General features: G+C 35.6%; 1 protein-coding gene across 1 annotated transcript in view; it reads left to right on the forward strand.

Moving 5' to 3' along the window:
• EPS8L2 (EPS8 like 2) overlaps nucleotides 1–20,748 on the forward strand; it is a 261,969-nt gene extending 241,221 nt beyond the window's left edge. Inside the window, exons 12-21 of the mRNA XM_053720198.1 lie at nucleotides 2,672–2,746; nucleotides 3,300–3,448; nucleotides 5,995–6,145; nucleotides 15,516–15,604; nucleotides 16,184–16,295; nucleotides 16,381–16,512; nucleotides 16,796–16,937; nucleotides 17,970–18,147; nucleotides 18,322–18,454; nucleotides 18,795–20,748. Coding sequence (XP_053576173.1) covers nucleotides 2,672–2,746; nucleotides 3,300–3,448; nucleotides 5,995–6,145; nucleotides 15,516–15,604; nucleotides 16,184–16,295; nucleotides 16,381–16,512; nucleotides 16,796–16,937; nucleotides 17,970–18,147; nucleotides 18,322–18,454; nucleotides 18,795–18,866 — 1,233 coding nt within the window. The 3' untranslated portion in view covers nucleotides 18,867–20,748. The remainder of the gene's footprint in view (nucleotides 1–2,671; nucleotides 2,747–3,299; nucleotides 3,449–5,994; nucleotides 6,146–15,515; nucleotides 15,605–16,183; nucleotides 16,296–16,380; nucleotides 16,513–16,795; nucleotides 16,938–17,969; nucleotides 18,148–18,321; nucleotides 18,455–18,794) is intronic.
• Nucleotides 20,749–23,266: the final 2,518 nt, after the last annotated feature.

Genomic DNA, 23,266 nt, shown 5'->3' on the forward strand with positions numbered 1-23,266 from the left:
GCAGCTTGCCTCTGTACTCCACACTGGTTTATAGCCTCACTCTCTTTCTGAATTCTGAACTCTCTGTAGCTCTGCAACTGTGTTTTCTTACAACATTATCTTACTATTATGCTGTTTGTATGGATGAGTTGTTATTTGACCAGAGTAAGCTAGACCAAAAGCATGGTAATGTAAAATGAAACCAAGCAGTTTAGAATGAGTTATAGCAAATATTCTCCATGGCTCTTGCAGCTATAGTATTTCATTTAAAGCAGTGATTCCTTAAGTGTATGTTGGACAACCCTGATGTAGACAACACATAATAATGTATTAATGCTCCCATTCATATGTACTGTTCTGTTTCAGGTATTTAAAATAGATTGTAGACGATTAGCATTTGATAGTCACTTAAAATATTACTTAAACATTCAGTGGTGCCTCCCCCATTTCAGTGTTCCGTCTCTCCCCACTTATGTGTCTCTCTCCTCCCTCTGTCTCCCTCTCTCTCCCTTCTGTCTCACTCCCCTCTGTCTGTCTCTCTCTCTCTCCCCTCTGTCTCTCTCTCCCCTCTGTCTGTCTCTCTCTCTCTCTCCCATTCATATGTGCTGTTCTGTTTCAGATATTTAAAATAGATTGTATACTATTAGTATTTGATAGGTACTTAAAATATTACTTAAAAAGTCAGTGGTGTCTCCCCCCTTTCAGTGGTCCCTCTCCCCCCCCCCCCTTGTGTGTCTCTCTCTCTCCCACTCTCTCTCTCTCTCTCTCTCTCTCTCTCTCTCTATCCATCTCTCTTTCTCTATCCATCTCTCTTTCTCTATCCGTCTGTCTCTCTCGCTACCCATCTCTCTCCCTGTCTCTCCCTCTCCCTCTGTCTCTCTCCTTATGTGTCGTTCTCCTCCATGGTCTCTTTCTCTCTCTGTCTCTCTTCCTCCCCCTCTGACTCTCTCATCCCTTATGTGTCTATTTAACCCTCTGTGTGTGATTGTGTCTCTCTCTCTCTCTCTCTCTCTCTCTCTCTAACCCTCTGTCTCTCTCTCTCTCACTCTCTCTCCCCCTCTCCCCCGAGTGCTTTTCTGTGTTTCTCTCTACCTTTTATTTACTTATTTAATTAATGAATTGGTGGTGCCATCTGAGGATGTGGCTTTATTTAAAGGGGTGGGGTCAAGCGCCCCACCATCTTTAAATTTCACCAGCCGCCACTGGATCAAGACATTTTTATATTTACTGACTAATAAAGGAATCTATAAGCATAATTTTCAGCATTAAAGTAAAAAGTATGTTTTAAACATATTTTAATGGGCCTGGATTTCTAGATATTATAATCAGAGCAAGCATTTTATTATCTGGCAAGAGTTTCTGTTACAATCCTTTAGACTAAAATCAGATGTTTACTAAGTTGACCAGTTTTGCAAGACACCATTTAAAGGGACATGAACGCCATATGTTTTATTTCATGATTTAGAAAGAGCATGCAATTTTAAATAACTTTCCAATTTACATCTAATATCTAATTTTCTTCATTCTTTTGATATCCTTTGTGGAAAATCATAACTAAATATGCTCAGTAGCTGCTGATTGGTGGCTGCACATAGATACCTCATGTGATTGGCTCACACATGTGCATTGCTATTTCTTCAACAAAGGATATCTAAAGAATGAATGCATATCCTAGCCACTGCCTCACCAGCCTCAGACGTCACCGCATGTCACTGATTTCTTCCTAAGGTTGTGTCGGATCGCAATATTAATTAGGAAATTGTTGTTTCTTATTTTTGTCCATATCATTCTTCCCAGAATGAATGTCTTTTACATAACTTGGATGTTGTGCGTGCTCTAAAATTTTACCTTCAAGCAACTAAAGATTTAAGGCAGACTTCTGGCCTGTTCGTTGTTTTCTCTGGTAAGCGTAGGGGTCAGAAGGCCACTTCTACCACTCTTTCTCTCTGGTTGAGAAGTGTTATACAATTAGCTTATGAGACAGCTGGACATCAGCCTCCTGAGAGAATTACGGCTCATTCCACTAGAGCTGTCTCCTCTTCCTGGGATTTCATGAATGAAGCTTCTGTGGAACAAATTTGCAAGGCGGCCACATGGTCCTCTAGACATACTTTTTCCAAATTCTACAAATTTGATACTTTTGCCTTGGCTGAGGTTTCCTTTGGGAGAAAAGTTCTTCAAGTAGTGGTGCCTTTGGTTTAGGCCCACCTGTCTTGTTTTCCCTCTCTTTCATGCGGTATCTTCTAGCTTGGGTATTGGTTCCCACTAGTAATTGGAATGAATCGTGGACTCTCCATGCCATAGGAAAGAAAACAAAATTTATGCTTACCTGATAAATGTATTTATTTCCAGGCATGTAGAGTTCACGACCCACCATTTAAATTTAAGACGGCAGTTGCAGTTTTTTTGTACAAACCTCAGGCACCTCTATACCCTTGTATTATCTTCTTTTTCCATTTCCCTTTGGCCGAATGACTGGGGGTTATGGGTAAGGGAAGTGACACTAAACAGCTCTTCTGGGGTGCTCTTTGCCTCCTCCTGCCGGCCAGGAGGTGAATATCCCACTAGTAATTGGAATGAATCATGGACTCCCTATGCTTGGAAATAAATTAATTTATTAGGTAAGCATACATTTTGTTTTTGTGATTTTTTTTTTTTATTCCTTACATTTATTTATTGGGTTTTCTTTCAGGCCAAATTAAAGAGGCACATTCAGAATCCCAGTTCTGCAGAACTGATTCATTTTCTCTTTGGACCACTGGAACTGGTAACTACCTTTTCTTTCCTTCCTCTAGTTATATAGCGACTTTGTCCTCCATTTATATAATTTAGACTATATAATATTCTATTATGCAATGAAAAGAGAACGTTATAGAGATTAGAAAAGTGTTCTTTTCATAAAAAATGTAGTGCTCTATCATCTAAAATAAATACTTTTATCTTGAAGCAGACACGGTTAACAGATGGAAAGAAGCCATCTTCATCCAGTTTGTGATATAATGTAGCAGAGTCAACTACAAATATATATTTTAAGACTACTGAACATTAGCCTACTTATTTGTGTGCTAAATTCAGTCACCAAACTATTAAATCTTTTTTTATTTGAATATGATATACAAATTACTTTTCTCTTAAAATGTTTTTAAACATTATCATTAAACTTTATATATATTAAAGATAAAGTAGCATACAGTGTTATAGAGCTTTTAATTATTGTATTATTCCCTTGGTTTGTTACATCCCATATATAATTTTTATTTAATTGATTGCAATTGTATTACAGTTCTCATCATTTCATATGTCTGTGCTACAACTTATAGATAGTTCAGAGCTCAGGAGGTCCAGAATTGGGCAGATCTGTGATGAGTCCTCTAATGTCCAGGGATGCCACGGAATTCTTGAAAGGACACCTAACTCCTAAAGAGGCACAACTTTGGGAGGCGCTGGGAGAGGCATGGACTAAATCCAGGTAAGATAGAAAGATGCTCTCTTGGAATCAACACTTCAAGATTCACCTTAGAAGATCAGAAATCCAGAATGACCATTAAAGGGACATTAAACACTTTGAGATAATAATATAAAATGATAAATCATATATATAAAAATACCTCTGTAATATACAGTACTTTCATTATTTATTTTGTCCCCTTTTCCTGTAATTCTATTCTGAAATTGTGAGCTTTTCAGTTCCTGTTAGAAATGAAAGTGCAGAGCATCCTTATATTCCACATAGCCATTGGCTGCACACTCTAGTGACCTATTTATAACTGTAGCATATATCAGAATACATTTATTCCAGCAAAAAAAGTGTCAATAGACATAGCAATGTTTCGGTAGTGTTACCTTAATCATTGGCATGATTAAGGTAACACTTCTGAAACGTTGCTATGTCTATTCAAACTTTTTTGCTGGAATAAATTTATTCTGATATATGCTACATTCACTGGACTTCTTGTGTACTTGTGAGTTGTATTGGGCCTTAGCAGTAACCCTCCAGAGGTATGCATTGCTTGGGAAATTAAGTAATGGAATCTACACTTGGCTATTTATAACTGTCCCTAATTGGCCACAGCAGAGAATTTAACCTAAGTTACAACATGGCAGCTCCCATTGTTTTATAGACACTATGGGGCCTATTTATCAAGTATCTGTCCGACATGATCTGCTCAGCGGATCATGTCCGACAGACATAGCTGAATGCTGACAACATACACTGTCGGCATTTAACATTGCACAAGCAGTTCCGGGAAAGGCTTGTGCAATGCCGCCCCCTGCAGATTCGCGGCCAATCGGCCACTAGCGGGGTGTGTCAACCTGATCATATATGATCGGGCGGATTGATGTCCGCAGCCTTAAGACCGCTGCTTCTTAAAGTGAATGTAAATTTTGATGCTAAAGTGCCCGGTTTTTAAAAATTCAATTAAAAACAGGGGCACTTTAATTCATCAAAATTTATATTTCACTTGTGTTGTGAAAAAATACTTACTTTTTCATCTTGACAGCCGCTCCAGCTTCCTCCGCCCATTGCAAAACCTCTTCCTGGGTCTAAAATGAGGAATCCGGCTTCCTCCAATAATGGCTTGAATCAGACACTGATTCCCGCAGGGGGGGGGGGTGATTGGAGGGTGACCGATCCATCCTTTCTGACATCAGAAATGGCTTGCGACGACCAGGGGAAGCTGGAGCGGCTGTCAAGTTTAAAAGGTAAGTATTTTTTCACAACGAGTGAAATGTGCATTTTGATGAATTAAAGTGCCCCTGTTTTTAATCAAATTTTTTAAAAACGGGAACTTTAGCATCAAAATTTACATTCACTTTAACTGCTGTTTCCGGTGAGCCTAAAGGCTTGCGCGGAAACAGCTGCATTGGGGCCTTTTGACAGCTTGTTAAATCGGCCCCTAAAACTTTACACATATTTTCTTAATATTTAAACAGCTAATGAAACTTTTAAAAATTCATCTACGTGTTATTATCAGACTAATCTTTTCTTTGAATGCAAAATTCTATCTAGCATTTATTTAGTGTTTAATGTCCCTTTAAGGTTTAAAGGCTGATGGATGCTTTTTCATTTTTAAGAATTAGAAACGCCACAATTTTCAGGGGCAAAAAATATGTATATTGCATAATTGTTTTACTGGGCATAACTAAACTGTATATTAAACTATTGAGGTGTTTACTGTCTCCTTAAATACAATTTCTAGCAAAATTTGAAATGCACATCAATGCATTGCCCTTTTGAATAGAAGCAATATACTCGCATTGACAAAAATGCATCTTATAAAAGCTATCACTGTTTTATTGTGAGCTTTTACAGTGCATTTGCATGTGAAACATATCTAAATCTCCAGAATTTATATTGTTTAAAAAGATAGATAATCCCTTTATTACCCATTCCCCAGTTTTGCACAACCAACACTGTTATAGAAATACACTTTTTACCTCTGTGATTACCTTGTATCTAAGCCTCTGCAGACTGCCCCCTTATTTCAGTTCTTTTAGCCAATCAGTGCCCTCTCATAAGTAACTCCACGGACGTGAGAACAATGTTATCGATATGGCAAACATGAACTAATGCCCTCTAGCTGTGAAAAACTGTCAAATGCATTCAGAAAAGAGGCGGCCTTCAAGGGCTTATAAATTAGCATATGAGCATACCTAGGTTTAGCTTTCAACTAAGTATACCAAGAGAACAAAGCAAAATTGATTACAAAAGTAAATTGGGGAGTTGTTTAAAATTACATGGCCAATATAAATCATGAAAGTTTAATTTTGACTAGCCTGTCCCTTTAATGCAAATATATTATAAAAATTCTTATATTCAAAATTTAAATGAATTGATGTTTATTTCAGTTTTTGGCTGACATGTCCCTTTAAAAAAAAAAAATTGATAAAGACAATGAGAAGTTAAATAGCAGAAAGATCATTCCTGACATATAGAGACAGACATTGGAGACAAGGACAGCTACTGTTTACCTGGTCAAACAGAACGTCATATCCTTCTACTCTGTGTTTCAGGGCAGAATGGCCAAGAGAACCACTGGTCCCACAGTACATCCCTAAGTTTAATAATGGCTGGATACCTCCTTTGGATATTTTCCAGGGAGCACCTTGGGAGCTAGACCTAGGATATCCACCTGAACCTGCAAAACCAAAAGTGCAAGAAGAGGTGAGTGGGCTTCTGTACAGTAACAAATATATAAGGTTTATGGTATAAAGCCGATGATACATTATACAAAAGCAGCCAGGGTATCCTCTTGTAGCCCACTTGTGCCTTTTACAGGGACAAACTTTTCTGTGTGTACTCTGCATGTAACGTTCCCTCTAATTTTTTGTAGGCAGTGTGCACCAAAACATTGTTGTTTGCAATTTTTGGCAATGTTTTAAGAGTTACAAAGTTAGCTATATGCCTAAAACACATTATACAAAATACAGAAAAAGTTACTAATTTATATACACTCATCTATACATACTCACTCATACAAACACTCACACAATCATCTATACACACACACTCATATATACTCACTCATACAAACACTCACACAATCATCTATACACACACACTCATCTATACATACTCACTAATACAAACACTCACACAATCATCTATATACACACACTCATCTATACATACTCACTCATACAAACACTCACACAATCATCTATACACACACACTCATCTATACATACTCACTCATACAAACACTCACACAATCATCTATATACACACACTCATCTATACATACTCACTCATACAAACACTCACACAATCATCTATACACACACACTCATATATACATACTCACTCATACAAACACTCACACAATCATCTATACACACACAATCATATATACATACTCACTCATACAAACACTCACACAATCATCTATACACACACACTCATATTTACATACTTACTCATACAAACACACACACAATCATACAGTATATACATACTCATTCATACAAACACACACACACACAAAATCATCTATACATACTCACTCATACATACAAACACACACACTCATCTATACATACTCACTCATACATACAAACACACACACAGTCATCTATACATACACAAATAAAAACACTCACATGCTCACATATAGACTCATACATACACATACACACTCATATATACACACACAAGCACTCACTCAAACATACAGTAAATACACACACTCATATATACACACTCACACACACACACTCAACTATACATACATACACACAAACACTCACATGCTCATACATACATACACACAAACACTCACATGCTCATACATACACATACACTCACTCACACATACAAATATACACTCACTTATATATACACATATACACTTATATGTACCCTCTCAAGCACTCACACTCACTCATACATACACATATACACTCATATATACACACACAAGCACTCACACACACACTCACTCATACATACACATATACACTTTATATATCCACACGCAAGCACTCTCACACTCATACATACAAATACAAACTCACTATACATACACATATACACACACAAACGCACACCCACTCAAACATATAGTAAATACACACACGCATACATACACACAAACATACTCACAATACATTATCAAATATTGTTGTGACCCCTGAAAACCTTAAGTGACCACCAGGGAGATTGTGACCCCAAGTTTAAGAAGCAAGACTCTAAAGCACAGTTGTCAAGGAGTCCAGATTTGTTGCCCCATCAGCCATAGATAAGATGCCTTATATTAGTACCTAAGAGGCACCCAGAATGCCTTTTCAGTAATATAAGTGAAGCCTCTGAAATTCTATTCTATGTGCACTTTCCAAGGTCTTTTCTACTACTATCTCAATTTGCCCTTCAGTATTAACTCCACATGGGTTCCATGTATGGTTGCCACCATGGACATTTTTTGTGGACAAGTGATCAGCTACACATGCTGCAGGGTGTACAGGGAGGGACATGAATAATACTGTCCAGTAGCACTATTCATGTACTGTCCAGAGGCGTAATACATGTTCCTCCCCGCACACCCTGCAACATGGGTAGCTCATAACTGTCAAGTAAAACCTGGCTGAGGTGGCAACCGTAGTTTCATGTGACATCAATTCCAATCGTTTTTAGATTTCCCTCTTTATGTTAATGCAATGCGTGTTGAAAATGTTTTGCTTTACATGTGTTGTCTTTATGACTTCACTTGGGTCTGTCACAGATATGGTCCTCAGCAATACCTTTGTTTTATTTAAAGGTACAGTCTACTTGAAAAATATTTATTGTTTAAAAAGATAGATAATCCCTTTATTACCCATTCAACAGTTTTGTATAACCAACATGGTTATATTAATACACTTTTTACCTCTGTGATTACCTTTTATCTAAGCCTCTGCAGACTGCCCCTTATTTCAGTTCTTTTGACAGACTTACATTTTAGCCAATCAGTGCTGACTCATAAATAACTCAACAGGAGTGAGAACAATGCTATCTATATGGCACACATTAACTAGCTCTGTCTAGCTGTGAAAAACTGTTAAAATGCACTGAGATATGAGGCGGCCTTCAGGGGCTTAAACATTCGCATATGAGCCTACCTAGGTTTAGCTTTCAACAAAGAATACCAAGAGCACAAATCAAATTTGATGATAAAAATAAATTGGAAAGTTGTTTAAAATTGGATGCCTTATCTGAATCATGAAAGTTTAATTTTGTCTTTACTGTCCCTAGTACCAATAATCATACAAAAATGTCCGACAGATAGAGGGATGTAATTTTCAAACCCAACAGAATTTTTATTTAATGTCATAACCTTTTAAACAATTTGGGTTATGGCTCAACAAGATTCTCATAGTTCCCAATGGCTGTCTGGCTAGATTGGTGGAACATTGCTGTGCTATAATTAAATTGTCTTTAAAACAGTAAACTTGGTTGCTGCATGTCATGGCTTATAGTAGGTAACCAGACATTGTGTATAAACCAGAAGTTCTAAGCCTTGTGCCATGGCCCCCTATGTCAGACTAGTGAAGTCTATGGACCCATTGTTTTAAAAGGTTGTGCTGCCTAACTGATAGTTAAAATTACATTAAACATCTCCATTCCACACTTCTAGAGGGGCCAAAAAGCAAAATCTGTACTCTGAAAATTCTGCAAATCAAATAACTAGCTTAGGTAATTTTCAACATTTTGCTTTTTGACCTTTCTAGGTAACGTGAGACAGAGCACAATTTTTTGCAATCATTCAAATCAGAGCATGTCATTTTTTCACTGCAATGTCCCTTTAAGCATTTTTAACCTATATATTAAATAGTATATATTTTATTTATAATAGGGTTTTACATGACAAATATATAAATGAAAATAAATTTTACACATGTAACAGACATGCTTGGAAGAAGTCAAGAAGAAGACGTTAAAATGGATTTGTTGTTTAAGGAGGTGCCAATGACTTAAATGAAAATTGGGATTATCCTAAATTATGAAGGTATAATCTAGATTTTATTAAAGACACAGAGACTATTATTTTGCATTCTATTTCTTTACTATTAAAATGCAGTTATTCAAAGATAGATAAAATACAACAAACTGTCAAATTTAAAAAGTAGACAGTAAACAAATAAAGAAATCAGTGACCAATAAGGATAGAGAACTGATTAAACTAAAATCACATAACCAATCAGATTGAATATGAGTCCTATAAACTGTCCAAAATACAGCAATACATCCTCTTTCTTTGAAACTGAAGAAGGAAACAGAAGATCCAAGATGAAGAAATAACTCCAAACGAACAGGAAGCAGAAAACCATGAAGAGAAGGAGCTTTACGAGAAAAATCATCCATGAAGAAAACTCCAACTTGTCCGGAAGGATGGAAAAACAACTGGAAAACTGTTGAAGATCTGGAAAACTTGATAGAAGATCTGACTTTTTTCGAAGATGTGAAGGAACAAAGTCTCTTAGGAGAAGATCCTTATTATTGGTTGATAACTGAAATAAATATACAAATCATGTTAAAATATATAATAAAACACAATAAGGGTGGGAATAATATATATCACAATATACAACAGAGGAGGGAAAATAATCGTCTCTGTGTCTTTAATAAAATCTAGATTATACCTTCATAACTTAGGATAATCCCAATTTTATTACAAGACCAGAGACTCATATTTTGCTAGTTTAAAGCAACTAACAAAATAAATTTAACGAGGCATGTTCAATGGGTTTAAAATAAAATTGTTTAAAAATAGAATCAGAAGACCAGTCAGCTGCATCCAAAATTTGTTGAAGGGTAGCAGCTTTCAAAAATGCTTTAGAAGCGGCTGATCCTCTAACAGAGTGAGCAGAAAAAGAAACATCAATACCTGCTTCACTCATAACCCATTTAACCCACCTGGCAATAGAAGTAGAGGAGACAGGATGATGAGGAGGAATAAAAGATAGCAAAAGTTGATTAGAGGAAGAAGAACGAAAAGAAGAAGTTCTGCGTTCATACTCTTTGAGACATACAACCACACAAAGAAGAGGTTCTGAAGGTAAATATGGATAGAAAATCGAAGTAGAAAAAGATTTAGTTCTTTTAGAGATAAAGAAAGTAACGCCTTCAGGAGTAAAACGTTTAGAATCAAAATCTAAAGCTCTAACATCAGAAACTCTACGAAAGGAAATCAAACACAAAAGGGTAGCCAATTTAGCAGTAAGTTGTTTTAAAGATAAAAATTCATTAGAAGGCCAGGATTTAAAAAGGGAAAAAATAAGATCCACATCCCAAAAAGAAGAATATTTAGGAGTTGGAGGTCTTTTAAGTTTAATTGCTTTCATTAATTTACAAATTAAAGGATGTTGACCCACAGGGAAATTATTAATAAAAGAATGTTTAGCTGAAATTGCGGATCTAGAAACATTAATGGTTCTATAAGCTAATCCTGATTCGAAAAGAGAAGAGAGAAAATTAACTATAAAAGTTATATCCACTGAAAGGGGATCCAAACTTCTTTCCACGCACCAGCCAGACCATCTGGTCCATGCGGAAAAATAAAAATTTTTGGTCCCGGGGGCCAAAGAGTCCCCGAGGAGATCTTGAGCTTGTTGTGATAAACCTTTGAAAGACGAAGATTGCCCGAAATTAACCAAGCTATAAGACGAAGCGATCCTTGGATGATAAGATCGTGAGGATGGCCTTCTGGATCTGATAACAGAAGAGGAAAAACAGGAAGAAGAAGAGGATGGTTGACAGACAATTCTAGAAGAGATGGGTACCAAGGTTGAGACGGCCAAAGAGGAGTGATGAGAAGAATTGAAAGAAGATCTCGACGGACTATTGAAATGACTCTCTGAATCATTGAAAACGGAGGAAATGCATAAGCTGTCTGAAGAAGCCAAGGATGAAGAAATGCATCTATCGCCAAAGCCTCCGGATCTGGACGCCAGCTGAAATAAGGACGAATCTGATGATTCAGTCTCGAAGCGAACAGATCCATCGAAAAGGGACCTCTGAGAGATTGCAGCGCATGAAAAACTTGAATATGAAGTTTCCAATCGCTGGAATCTGTCAGATATCGAGAACCCCAATCCGCCGCGACATTGGATAAACCTGGAATATATTCTGCTTTTACCGAAATATTTCTGTCCAAGCAAAGATGAATGAAATCTTTCGTAATAATGGACAAATCTCTCGATTTTGTACCACCTAAACGATTCAAATAACGTACTGCAGAAATATTGTCCATTCTGAGTAAAATGGACACAGGAAAAGAATCTTTTACAAAACTTTTGACTGCAAAAGAGCCTGCCAAAAGTTCTAAGCAATTGATGTGAAAATGTTTTTCTTCTGAAGACCATTTTCCTCCTGTGATTGAAGGACCACAACGAGCTCCCCAACCCGTAAGACTGGCATCGGATTCTATAATTAAATCTGGAGATTTCCCAAAAATGGCTCTCCCATTCCAGGCTTCTATATGAGAAAGCCACCATGAAAGTTCTTCTTTGGCTTCCGATGAAAGAGGAATGAGATGAGAATAAGATAAACCTTTTTGAAGGTGAAAAATTTTTAGACGTTGAAGTTCCCTGTAGTGAAGAGGGGCAGGAAAAATAGCCTGAATAGAGGATGAAAGTAACCCAACTATTCTGGCTATAGTCCTGATGGGAACTACAGACAAAGAAAGAGTTTTTGAAATCTCTTTCTTGATATTCACAATTTTTTCTCTGGGAAGGCTTAAAGTAGATTTCATTGTATCTATTAGAAAACCCAAAAAGGTTAGAGATTTGGTTGGAGAAAGGACAGATTTCTCTTTGTTGACTAGAAAACCTAAATTTTCTAAAATATAGATAGTAAGGTTGAGGTGAGAATTCAAAATAACTGAATTTTGATTCATAATCAGAATATCGTCTAAATAGATGATAAGCCGAACACCCCGAAGACGAAGCCAAGTAATTATAGGTTTCATTAATTTGGTGAAAATCCAAGGGGCTGAAGATAAACCGAAAGGCATGCAAGTAAATCTCCAGATTTTTCCCTCCCAATTGAAGGAGAGAAATTTCCTGTGATCTAGAGCTACCGGAACCGTGAGATAAGCATCTGTTAAATCTAATCTGACTAAGAAATCGTTGTCTAGAAGACAATCTCTGAGAAGATGAATACCTTCCATTTTGAAATGTCGATAAACCACGAAGGCATTTAGAGATCTTAAATTTATAACAGGGCGAAATTGACCATTTTTCTTTTTCACTAGAAAAAGATTGCTGAAAAAACAATTTTGAAGATCTGAAACTGGTTCTATTGCTTGTTTTTCTATTAAATTTAGAATTTCTTTTTGAACCAAAATGTTGTCTGAAACAGAAAATTTTATTGGAACTGGAAGAGATTTTTGAACTGGGGGAGAAATAAAATCTATAAAAAGACCTGAAACCGTCTGAAGGACCCATTGATCTGAAGTTATTAACTTCCAATTTTGAGCAAAAAGAGATAATCTGCCTCCTACTAAGTTTTGGAAAGAATTCTGAGAAGGAGGAAAATAAAAATTTACCTTGAGATGGGCGAGATCTTTGCCTTGAACGTTGGAGTCTAGGATTCCAAAATCTTCCTCTGGATGGGAAGAAATTTGAGGAAATTGGATTTTGAAATGGTCTTTGTAAATTAAATTGCTGGTTGGTAAATTGAGACCTGTTTGGATATGAGGCACGGCCGGGAAAGCGGCCTCTACCTTTCCCAGCCTGTTCAGAAAAACGTTCTTGGTGAAAAATCTTTTTCATAGATGTACGAACTTTATTCAGATTAGAGAAGGTATTTACATAACTATTAAGTTCTTTAATAAAAGTGTCTCCAAATAAAAGGCCATTAGTATCTGTATGGATTTCATTTATTGCAAAATCACACACCTTGGGGTCGATACGTCTAAGAATGTTTCGTCTACGTTCAGAATATATGGCAGAGTTGGCGTTGCCCAGAAAACTGAGCATCCTCTGAAGCCATTCTCTGACAATAACCGGATCAAGCAATGAGTTATCATATACAGCTTGTTCCGATAAATCAAATAGCTTAGCTAAAGGACCAATAGTATCAAGCATTTTGTCTTGACAAATTTTCCAAGCACGGTCCATGCCTTTCTTTAACTTAAAACCTGGGGACCCTATGAATTTTAAAAATTTTGGATCTACTTCAGGTGTAATACCAGCGTTGTTAGGCAGAATAGGTCTGGGGCATTCTGCCCTCATCTTATTTCTAGAGTCCCTTTTTAAAGGTTGACGTAACTGGTAATCAATGAATTCTGCAATATCAGACGAAGGGCACCACTCCGCAGATCTAGGGTGGTGCAGATCGTCTGCATTAAACCTAGGATTTCCTAAGCAATCAAAAAATTTTACTTTAGAAGAATCTAAATTGTTAGATTTTTTAAGAGCTTTTTTAAATTTTTTAATCTTCGGAGATGCCGAAGAATTATCTGAAGAGTTAGACAAATAATTTTCTGATTTATCAGAATTCATAGAGGAATCAGAATTAACTTCGGTATCAGAAATCTCAGATTCTTCAACATTGGCCAAAGCCTCTCCCATAAGTAACCTCTTGGGAGTAGAGGGAATTGCAGGTGTTTTCCTTCCTTTCCTGCCAGGAACAACCGAACCAGAGACAATCTGGCGAGATTTCTGTAGTAATTTTTTACTGGTTTTAATGCCACTTGAAACAGGCCTTTTCCTTTTTAAAGTCTTTTTATTTGATTTATTAATTAATAAAGAAATATTTTCAAGCATTGAATTCATTGATGTGTCAATCATCTTTTGAACACCCTCTGAACTAAGAGGGTTCAAATCTGAAGATTGAGACATAATTAAAATATATAAAATTATCTAACTTAAAGTAAATTTAAAATAAACAGGCATAAAAAATTTAAGAATAAAATTTAAAAATTTTTATATAAATATAATGACCCCAAGAATGTGAATATACAATATAAGTGAAGGAAATAATTTTACAGAAAATATAATATAAATAATTATAATGATAAATAATAATAATGGCCAGAAGATGGAGACACAGTCCAACAATAAGAATAAAGTGACACAAGAAACCGGCTAGAAGAAACTCAAAGTAGCGTAATTAATATGCAACAATGTAACCGCCATCCGACATAGAACAGCTGATTGTCGGAATGAGGGCGGAAGCAAGGAAAAAACTACTGCGCAATACCGAGAGCAAAGCTGCGCATGCGCACTGAGACCGACACAGTCAAGATGGACGTCGGAACAGTGCTGCACAACGCAGCAGGGAAGAAACTGAATAAAATCAATATAAGGGAGTTAGAAAAATCGCCGAAACCAAGGCACAACAAAACCGGAAAGGGACATAAACAAAGTAAGCTAAATTTAAAAGAAAAAACCAACGAAAATAAATAAACAAAAAATCAAATGAAAACAAAGCCTTAAATATGAAAACACAATGATAAAGGCAACAATAAACAATTTTAATAAGATTAAATAACGAAAAAACGTTAACAACATTTATAATACGAAAAATATTATAGGCAATACTTATCCTTTCAGTTGCAGTAAAAGAAAGAGGATGTATTGCTGTATTTTGGACAGTTTATAGGACTCATATTCAATCTGATTGGTTATGTGATTTTAGTTTAATCAGTTCTCTATCCTTATTGGTCACTGATTTCTTTATTTGTTTACTGTCTACTTTTTAAATTTGACAGTTTGTTGTATTTTATCTATCTTTGAATAACTGCATTTTAATAGTAAAGAAAGAGAATGCAAAATATGAGTCTCTGGTCTTGTAATAAAATCAGAAATTAAGTTTGCACAAGATCTGCATATGAAATATGTTTTTAAAATAATTTAAAACTGTCATTTTGTTAGTAAATTTTCCATTGTGCTGCAGTCCAGAGAAAGGCTTACTGAATGTGGTTAACAGGACAACTCTTTAATGCTAAAAGCTTGAGTGATCTAAGGGTAGAACAAAGTGGAAACTCCATATAAATACATAAATAAATTAAATTTATCTGAAATAAAATAAATATGAAAAATGTTTCTTTACTCAGCCTCCTGCTCCTAATGGAAACCCTTATCGGACACCTTCCTTCAGAAACAACCCACCTGCAGAGCCAAACATGAGCCCTAAGAATACCAGGTGAGTTTGGCTTCCTCCCCTTGAAGATTTATGTTCCCCTTACTCTGCTTCCTGCCCCTTCCTATTCCCCCGATTTGTTTTCTCATTTACTCTCCCACCTTGCTCTGGTCCTCCTGTCTTCTCTTACTTTTGATTCTCTTGGGGTTGATTGATCAGGGCTTCTATCTTTATATGTGTCCAGTTTTTGTACTAGGCAAGTTATTGAAGTTAACTTATTGTCATTTAATGGGTGAGTCTAATCCATTTCTTGTGTGGTAATTTTCATTGGTGTAAATCCTTGTGTAGTCATTTTTAGTGGCGTAGATCCTGACCCTCCAATGCTGGGGGGCCCACAGGTAAGAGGGGCCCACCACCTGTCCAGCTTTACCAGGCAGGTGGGCCACATCACCTGCTGGGGATCAGAGGGAGGCAAGAGGACGACCTGTGCGCACAGTGCATCTTGCAAGGCCGCTCAGCTACTGGCCAGGCAGTGGAGTGGGAGGGTTAGGGGCTGGGTGGAGGCCTAGAAAAAACTTGTTCTGCCCCTAGTAATTTTATATGTACTTAGAAGAAACACATGTTCACTCTTTTCTCCTTCAGAAACTATGAAGCTCCAGTCGCGGCCCAGCCATTAAAATATGCCAAAATTCGCTATGACTTCACTGCTAGGAATGCTAATGAGCTCTCTGTATTGAAAGACGAAGTTCTGGAGGTAATGTATTTGATAGTTGATATTTATTACATGAGTTATGAAGGCTGCTATCTTGTTGGGTATTTACCAGTTGATATTCCTCTAGGTCCTGGAGGACAATAAGCAGTGGTGGAAGTTGAAGAACAGAATTGGACAGGAAGGATATGTCCCATATAATATCCTTGATCAGGTGTCGGCTGAAGAGATGGCTAACCAAGTAGATGGAACATACTCTTCGGTAATTTGAATAACAGACTTAGCTTAATAATTGATAGAACAACAGAGGGTTTTTATCAAGGCTATGGCAGGACTTTTTTTCAGTTTCAAAGCCTAGTCCAATACTTAATTCTTATTGCTTAACATATGATGGTTTCATTTCTTACCATGCAAAAGTCAGCTTTGTCGCAATCTGAGCAGATTCTCTATGGAGAAAAAAGCCATAGAGTTGTAAAACTACAAACGCTTAAACTTAAATATCTGTCATATGTACGAATGTAGTTATATTGTTATGCTTCTTGCAGCCTTCCTCAAAATACAAAGGAGATCTAAGTCCTCGAGGGACGGGTCCTGTTAGCCCCTTAAACAAGTTTCCCAGCAGTTATGCTGGAGAAAAATGGGGCAGTGAAATGGCAGGATGGTCCACAGGTCAGAACACTAAGGAACGTAAGTGATCCGAAGGGATTTAATGTTAGTAATTCTTTTGTCTGCATGGAATAAAAATATCTCCTACTCAAGATTTATATTAGCTTTCTTATCGCCTCTCATTTAAAGAGACAGTCTACTCCAGAATTTTTATTGTTTACAAAGATAGATAATCCCTTTATTACCCATTCCCCAGTTTTGCATAACCAACACTGTTATATTAATACACTTTTTACCCCTGTGATTACCTTGTATCTAAGCCTCTGCAGACTGCTCCTTATCTCAGTTCTTTTGACATACATGCCTTTTAGCCAATCAGTGCTGACTGTTAAAGGGACACTCAAGTCAAATTAAACTTTCATGATTCAGATAGAGCATGCAATTTTAAACAACTTCCCAATTTACTTCCATTACCAAAATGTGCAGTCTTTTTATATTTACACTTTTTGAGTCGCCAGCTCCTACTGAGCATGTGCAATTCACAGCATATAGGTATATGCATTTGTAATTGGCTGATGGCTGTCACGTGATACAGGGGGAGTGGAAATAGACATAACTTTGAAATTTGTCATAATAAAAATCTACTACTCATTTGAAGTTCAGACTAATTGCTGTTGCATTGTCTTTTTATCATTCATTTGTTGATTATGCAAATCTACTCTATTTACTGGTCCTTTAAATAACTTCACGAGAGTGACTACAATGTTATCTATATGACACATATGAACCCAGCTGTGCAACTAGCGCTGCTGGTTGGATCAGTGACAGTTTCGGATAGGTAACAGCAGTTCTCTACGGGTCCTGAGCAATACTTCAACAATGTGTTTAACCCCTGTAAAAGTTGCAGAATCCCTAGTGATAAAATGACATTCTCTAATGAATTTAGAGCATGCCACTTTATCATGATAATGGCCCTTTAAAAAATAATATTCATTTTACAGTGTTCTCTCTTACAAAATGAAAAGATGACTTTAATGTTCTTTATATAACTCTCTTGCCCCATATAACCCCTCTGTATTTATGTTGTATCAATTGCCTGTTTTCTTACAATAGAGTTAATCCACAATATGGATGTGGTTAATGATGAACTTTTGAAGAAAATTACAACCAATCAGCCACCCAAGAGGAACTACAGAGTTGAAAAAGCCCAGCAGGTGTACGTCCCACTTAACTTCCAGTCCGAACCAGAAGAAGTTAAATCCTGGCTAGAAGCTAAAGGCTTTAGTAAAGGGTTAGTATCAGAGAAGACTATTATGGTTTATTGATTATAAAAGAGCAATTGTATGTTCAGATACATATCCATTGACCTGATGATTGTATTAACATTTCATTTCTTACTTTTTCTCAACTTTCTCGGAATATGTAGAATATTTTTTGAGGACCACTTTTTTGTTTGTTTTTGTAGGACAGCGGCGCAACTGGGGATCTTAAACGGGGCACAGCTTTTCTCGCTGAACAAAGAGGAACTGAAAAAAGTGTGCGGAGAGGAGGGAGCTCGGGTGTATAGTCAGCTGGCTGTGCAAAAGTCTCAGTTAGAGGTGAGAATGAATGTGTTGAGATTATGGGATTATCAGAATTACACACATTACACAGCTACTTTTGGAGGTGGAGATAGGAAACAGTTACTACTCATAGACAAAGTAATAGAGCAAGAGGAGACAAGTTGAGATGGAAAAAGCATATCTTATGGAGGAATCTACTTACCCATGGGAACTGAAAGGGTAAAATTCCAGCATGAGGTACACGTTACAGGCCTATAGGGCACTTACGCATACAATTTGACACATAGGTGTGACACGTTAGACTCTCTTTCTGGGGACTAGTTTAATGCTACTAAAGACTAAAACTGAAATGTTATTGCCTTCTCTTCTCTTACAGAAAAGTCAGGGAGACACAGAACTCCAAGAAATTATGAGACGCCGCCAAGAAAGGATAGAATCTACCAATTAGCGCAGTGTCTACCTACATCTTTTCTGATTATTCTTTGTTTCAAAAGAGACCCACAATGCTTTGCATAATTACAGCTCTGCAAGTTTCTGGCTGTGATGGAATTATGATTTTATATCTTTACAGCAAACAGCCAAGGAAATGTGGACATTAAAATAAATATTAAGACTACATATTTGTATATTTATATACACTTAATGCTGTAGCAGGCTTTATTGTACTTTCTACCTGAATATAGACACAACAATGTCATACTGGACTTTTATTGCCATTAAATTCAATGCAAAATTAGAAATAATATCAGATTTTTACCCATTATACTGCTGATGTTGATTAAGTATATCTGTACTCCATCTTAATCCGTAGAATGGAGCCTTCAAGGATTCACTGTATGTGAGGAGTGAGCTCTGTTCATATTGTAAGTGGTGTGACAATTCAAAGCTGTACTCACCACCATGACACAAAGCATTCTGGGAATATCATCCCCAATCGCTTGTTATTTGAGATAGATATATAATAAATAATATATGTAGAGATATGGATCTGCACTCTCACTAACCAAAAATGACAACAAACAAGTAATTTTATAGAATTGGCTAAAATTCCAGTGAGTGTGGTCTTTATTATAATAATAAATAAAATATATATAATATATATATATATATATATATAATATATAGTTTAGTGATGATGGTTGGTTAAACAATAAAGCCTGTTACAACTGCATGTATATATAAATATATTGTTCACATATTTATATAACCGAATGTCCTCCATTTTGTTTTCTTTCATTGTTTTTTCATGCTACAATTTATTTTCTTAAATAGGGGGGAGCTCTTTAAGTATTGCATGAAAGTATTATTTTTATATATACATATAAATATAGATTCAGATATTTTATAAAGTGATTTTGTACAGACACAGCTCCAGCCAGCAAAGTCTTGTGTCAGGTCTAAAATGGTTGGTCATTTTGGCAGTGAAGCAGTAAACTTTGATATGTTTCATAGCTTTTTATTGGAGTTATGGTCATTGATGAAGAAAATAATATGATAGGCATTTGATAAAGAAATTGACCTAATTATATAGGTGACAAAAATTATCCAGTGGTAGGCAGAACAAATGAAAAATGTACCATGGACTGTAACATCATGATATAAGGACACATGGACAAATGACACAACATGTAAACATGATAAAAGATATGCAGACAAATGACACAACATGCAGTTGTGTCCTACCTGGTCATGACATGGCTACTGATAGACAGGTCAGCCTACTGCAATGCACAGCACATCAGCACTGCAAATCTGCACTATGTATTTGTATTCATTGATATCCAGAGTTATTGATTTTTATTCCCTATTACTTTAATTCCTTTAGCGTCCTAAGTTAACATAGATATTCAAATCATCATTTATTTATCATCATGTATTCACCAAAGATTCCTTGTCTTCTACAACAAAACCTAAATGAATGTTGACTATGCAGACACACAATCTACTTTCAGGCTTGACCCACAAAATAAGTTCTATACAAAAACATCACTATAAAATTATAAATACTATAAATAAGATAAACTTCCATCTTTTTTTTCCATTTGAACTACAATCTTTCCCCCTTAATGATAAACCTTAGTGTTATATTTTCGGATAAGTAGCAACTTAGATAAATATTGATGTGTGTGTATGTGTGTGTAAAATATTAAAAAGGAAAATACATGCGTATATAATTTATCAACTAAATTAAATATATTTGTAAAACTGTAACAATGTGTCTACTCCTAGCTTATATAACCATTTCTTAATATTAATTAATTAAACCTCTGTATACATTAATTCTCAGTCTTGTATAATGAGTCCAAAAATAAATATAAAAGAAGTCCTAATATAGTGTGAGTTTTATATTATTGAGCCGTATGATCAACATTTAATGATAACATATTAAAAATAAGGTTATAAGAAATAAGTGTATATTTCTGATTACTTTTATTTGTTGAGATTTTAAATTTAAAGTTTTTTTGAGCAGACAAATATTAAAATAATTTGAACCTTAAGCATTGATTTTTCAAGTGTGTGTGAAATGTTAAAAAAAAAAAACACATTAGGCTGTATTTTATTTTTAAATAGAGTATGGTATTTTTCTTTTAAAGCATTCATACTATAAATTATTGGCTACGAACAGAGTTTAAAAATAATAATTAAGATTTTTCTTTCTATAAGCAACAAGATGGATCTTAATATGGTGTCTGACCCATTTGTGAGCACACAGCCTTGATATCGAACTCTATAACTAATGACTGCTTCTCTATGGTGAAAAGTTTTGAGATAATTAAACTGCTTCACTCAGCAAAGTCTGGACGCAACTCTTTAATTCACCTATGTTCTCTCTACACATACTGATACAAGATCTCTAGCACATGATAATAATAAGATTATAAATTTTCCATCATACTTGTTTACTATTTCACTGCCAAAGCAACCATGAACATGTAAAAAGTAAGTGCATATAAATCACAAATAGGAAATAATATTCTGTATCATGATAACTTAAATATTTTCAACACAAAAATAACCAGAAAGCCTAAAATGGTATCTGTAATGTTTATATAATCAGTGTATAAATACTGGGCCGTGTAAGGATCAGGACAGTTGCACTGTAAAATATGGATTTTTCTCTAGAATGTTTTAATATTAATATAATTGCAATATAGCTAACCCTCTTGCATTGCACAGTATCTGGGATATACATCTCCAATGCTTAAATGCTACACACATTCCAGGTTTTAGAATACCTCTGCTTGGGAGAAAGTATGTTTATAAGGGTTCAATCAATCTGATTGATACAGAAGAATATCACAGCTCTTCAGTGCCTTTCAATATATATATATCATAAATTGCATTATACGTATGATATTTTTCTATTTATACTTACATATATAACAAATACATCGCATCCAGTATAATTTCAGTTCTGTACATGCTATCAGTCTGCAAGCTCCATGCCCTATAACTTTATTCAATCTGAGCTGGTTTGTATGTTAAAAATCATTAACCTATTCAGATTTAGATATTGCCCAACCCCTTAAAATAAAAACCTCCAAAAATATTTACAATTATGAACACTAAAAAATATACTTCTACATCTGCTTTTTTGTACAGAGTTAATAATTGGCAGTATACATACATTTGTTTTTAATTTGCTTTGGGTTCTAAGTTGTTACAATTAGGACAATATTTTAATTATATTTTTTTTAAATTAGAAACCAAGAAATAAATTGGCAGTTTTTTTAAAAATTATGGAACAACGATACAAAAAAAAGAAAATATTTTTTTTCTGTTAACAGTTCAATTATTAAAAAAATATACAACTAAATACTGTACTCCTATCCATATATCAAGAGCAGGAGCAGCAATGCCCTACTGATAGCTAGCTGCAAAAAAAACCACTTTGCCTTCTGACTTCAGCTCAGCGTTTAAGCTGCCATCCTCAGAGCTCCGTGAGCCCTACTGACTACTGCCCGCGTTGCAAACTCACTGCTGTCCCACTCACTGACTACACATGCAGTCACAAGCCAATTAAGGATACTACACTTGCAGTCAGGAGCCAATGTGTCGCCAAAGCCGCCAATGGGAATAGTTTCAGTTCCCACTGAGCTGCGCAAATTCGTTAAGATGATCTGTGACCCACAAGGTATCAATCATGTGTCAACCATGTGATATGCATAGCAGGCAGGCAGAAAGTCAGAAACCAAAATTTTTTTTTTTTTTAAATTAAATTTAAAAAAAATTGTGCTGAAGCAGGGACACACCTACACACTTCTGCTGACACACTAGTGTGTCCCGACACACAGTTTGGAAAGCACTGCTGTACATACTTGCACAACTGACTTGCTTTCTAGTTGACTTTAAAAGGGAAACCATTTTACCAAATTGAGGGAAACTGTATTACAAAATAAACCAAAGTTTTTAAATGAATGAAACATTTGTCACTTGTAATTCCTGATATACTAAATGTTAGAGAGTAAATGTGTGGATTTCGTATTTCTTTAATAACTGCCAACAACACCCTAAAAAAATAATAACTGAATTTAGAAAACAGGGTTCGTCCATTCTAAAGTCGCATCAGATGCCTTCTGTTCTATCTTTATTTGTGTATCATCTATTTGTACTTAAAATGTATTGTAATTATTTAGTGGGAAAAAAAACACTTGTACAATGTAAAATTAGATGATGAACTGAGATATGTAAGATTATTAAAGTGGATAAATTATATACTTCATGGGACTGCATTTTTTTCCTGCATTATATGAATAAGGCACAAAAACACATTGTCATATCTAATTTAAAGGGAAACTAAACTCAAAATTTAGTTCCAAATAAACTGTTTAAAGGGACACTAAACCC

This window comes from Bombina bombina, chromosome 7, assembly GCF_027579735.1.
Source record: "Bombina bombina isolate aBomBom1 chromosome 7, aBomBom1.pri, whole genome shotgun sequence".
Lineage (NCBI taxonomy): Eukaryota > Metazoa > Chordata > Amphibia > Anura > Bombinatoridae > Bombina > Bombina bombina.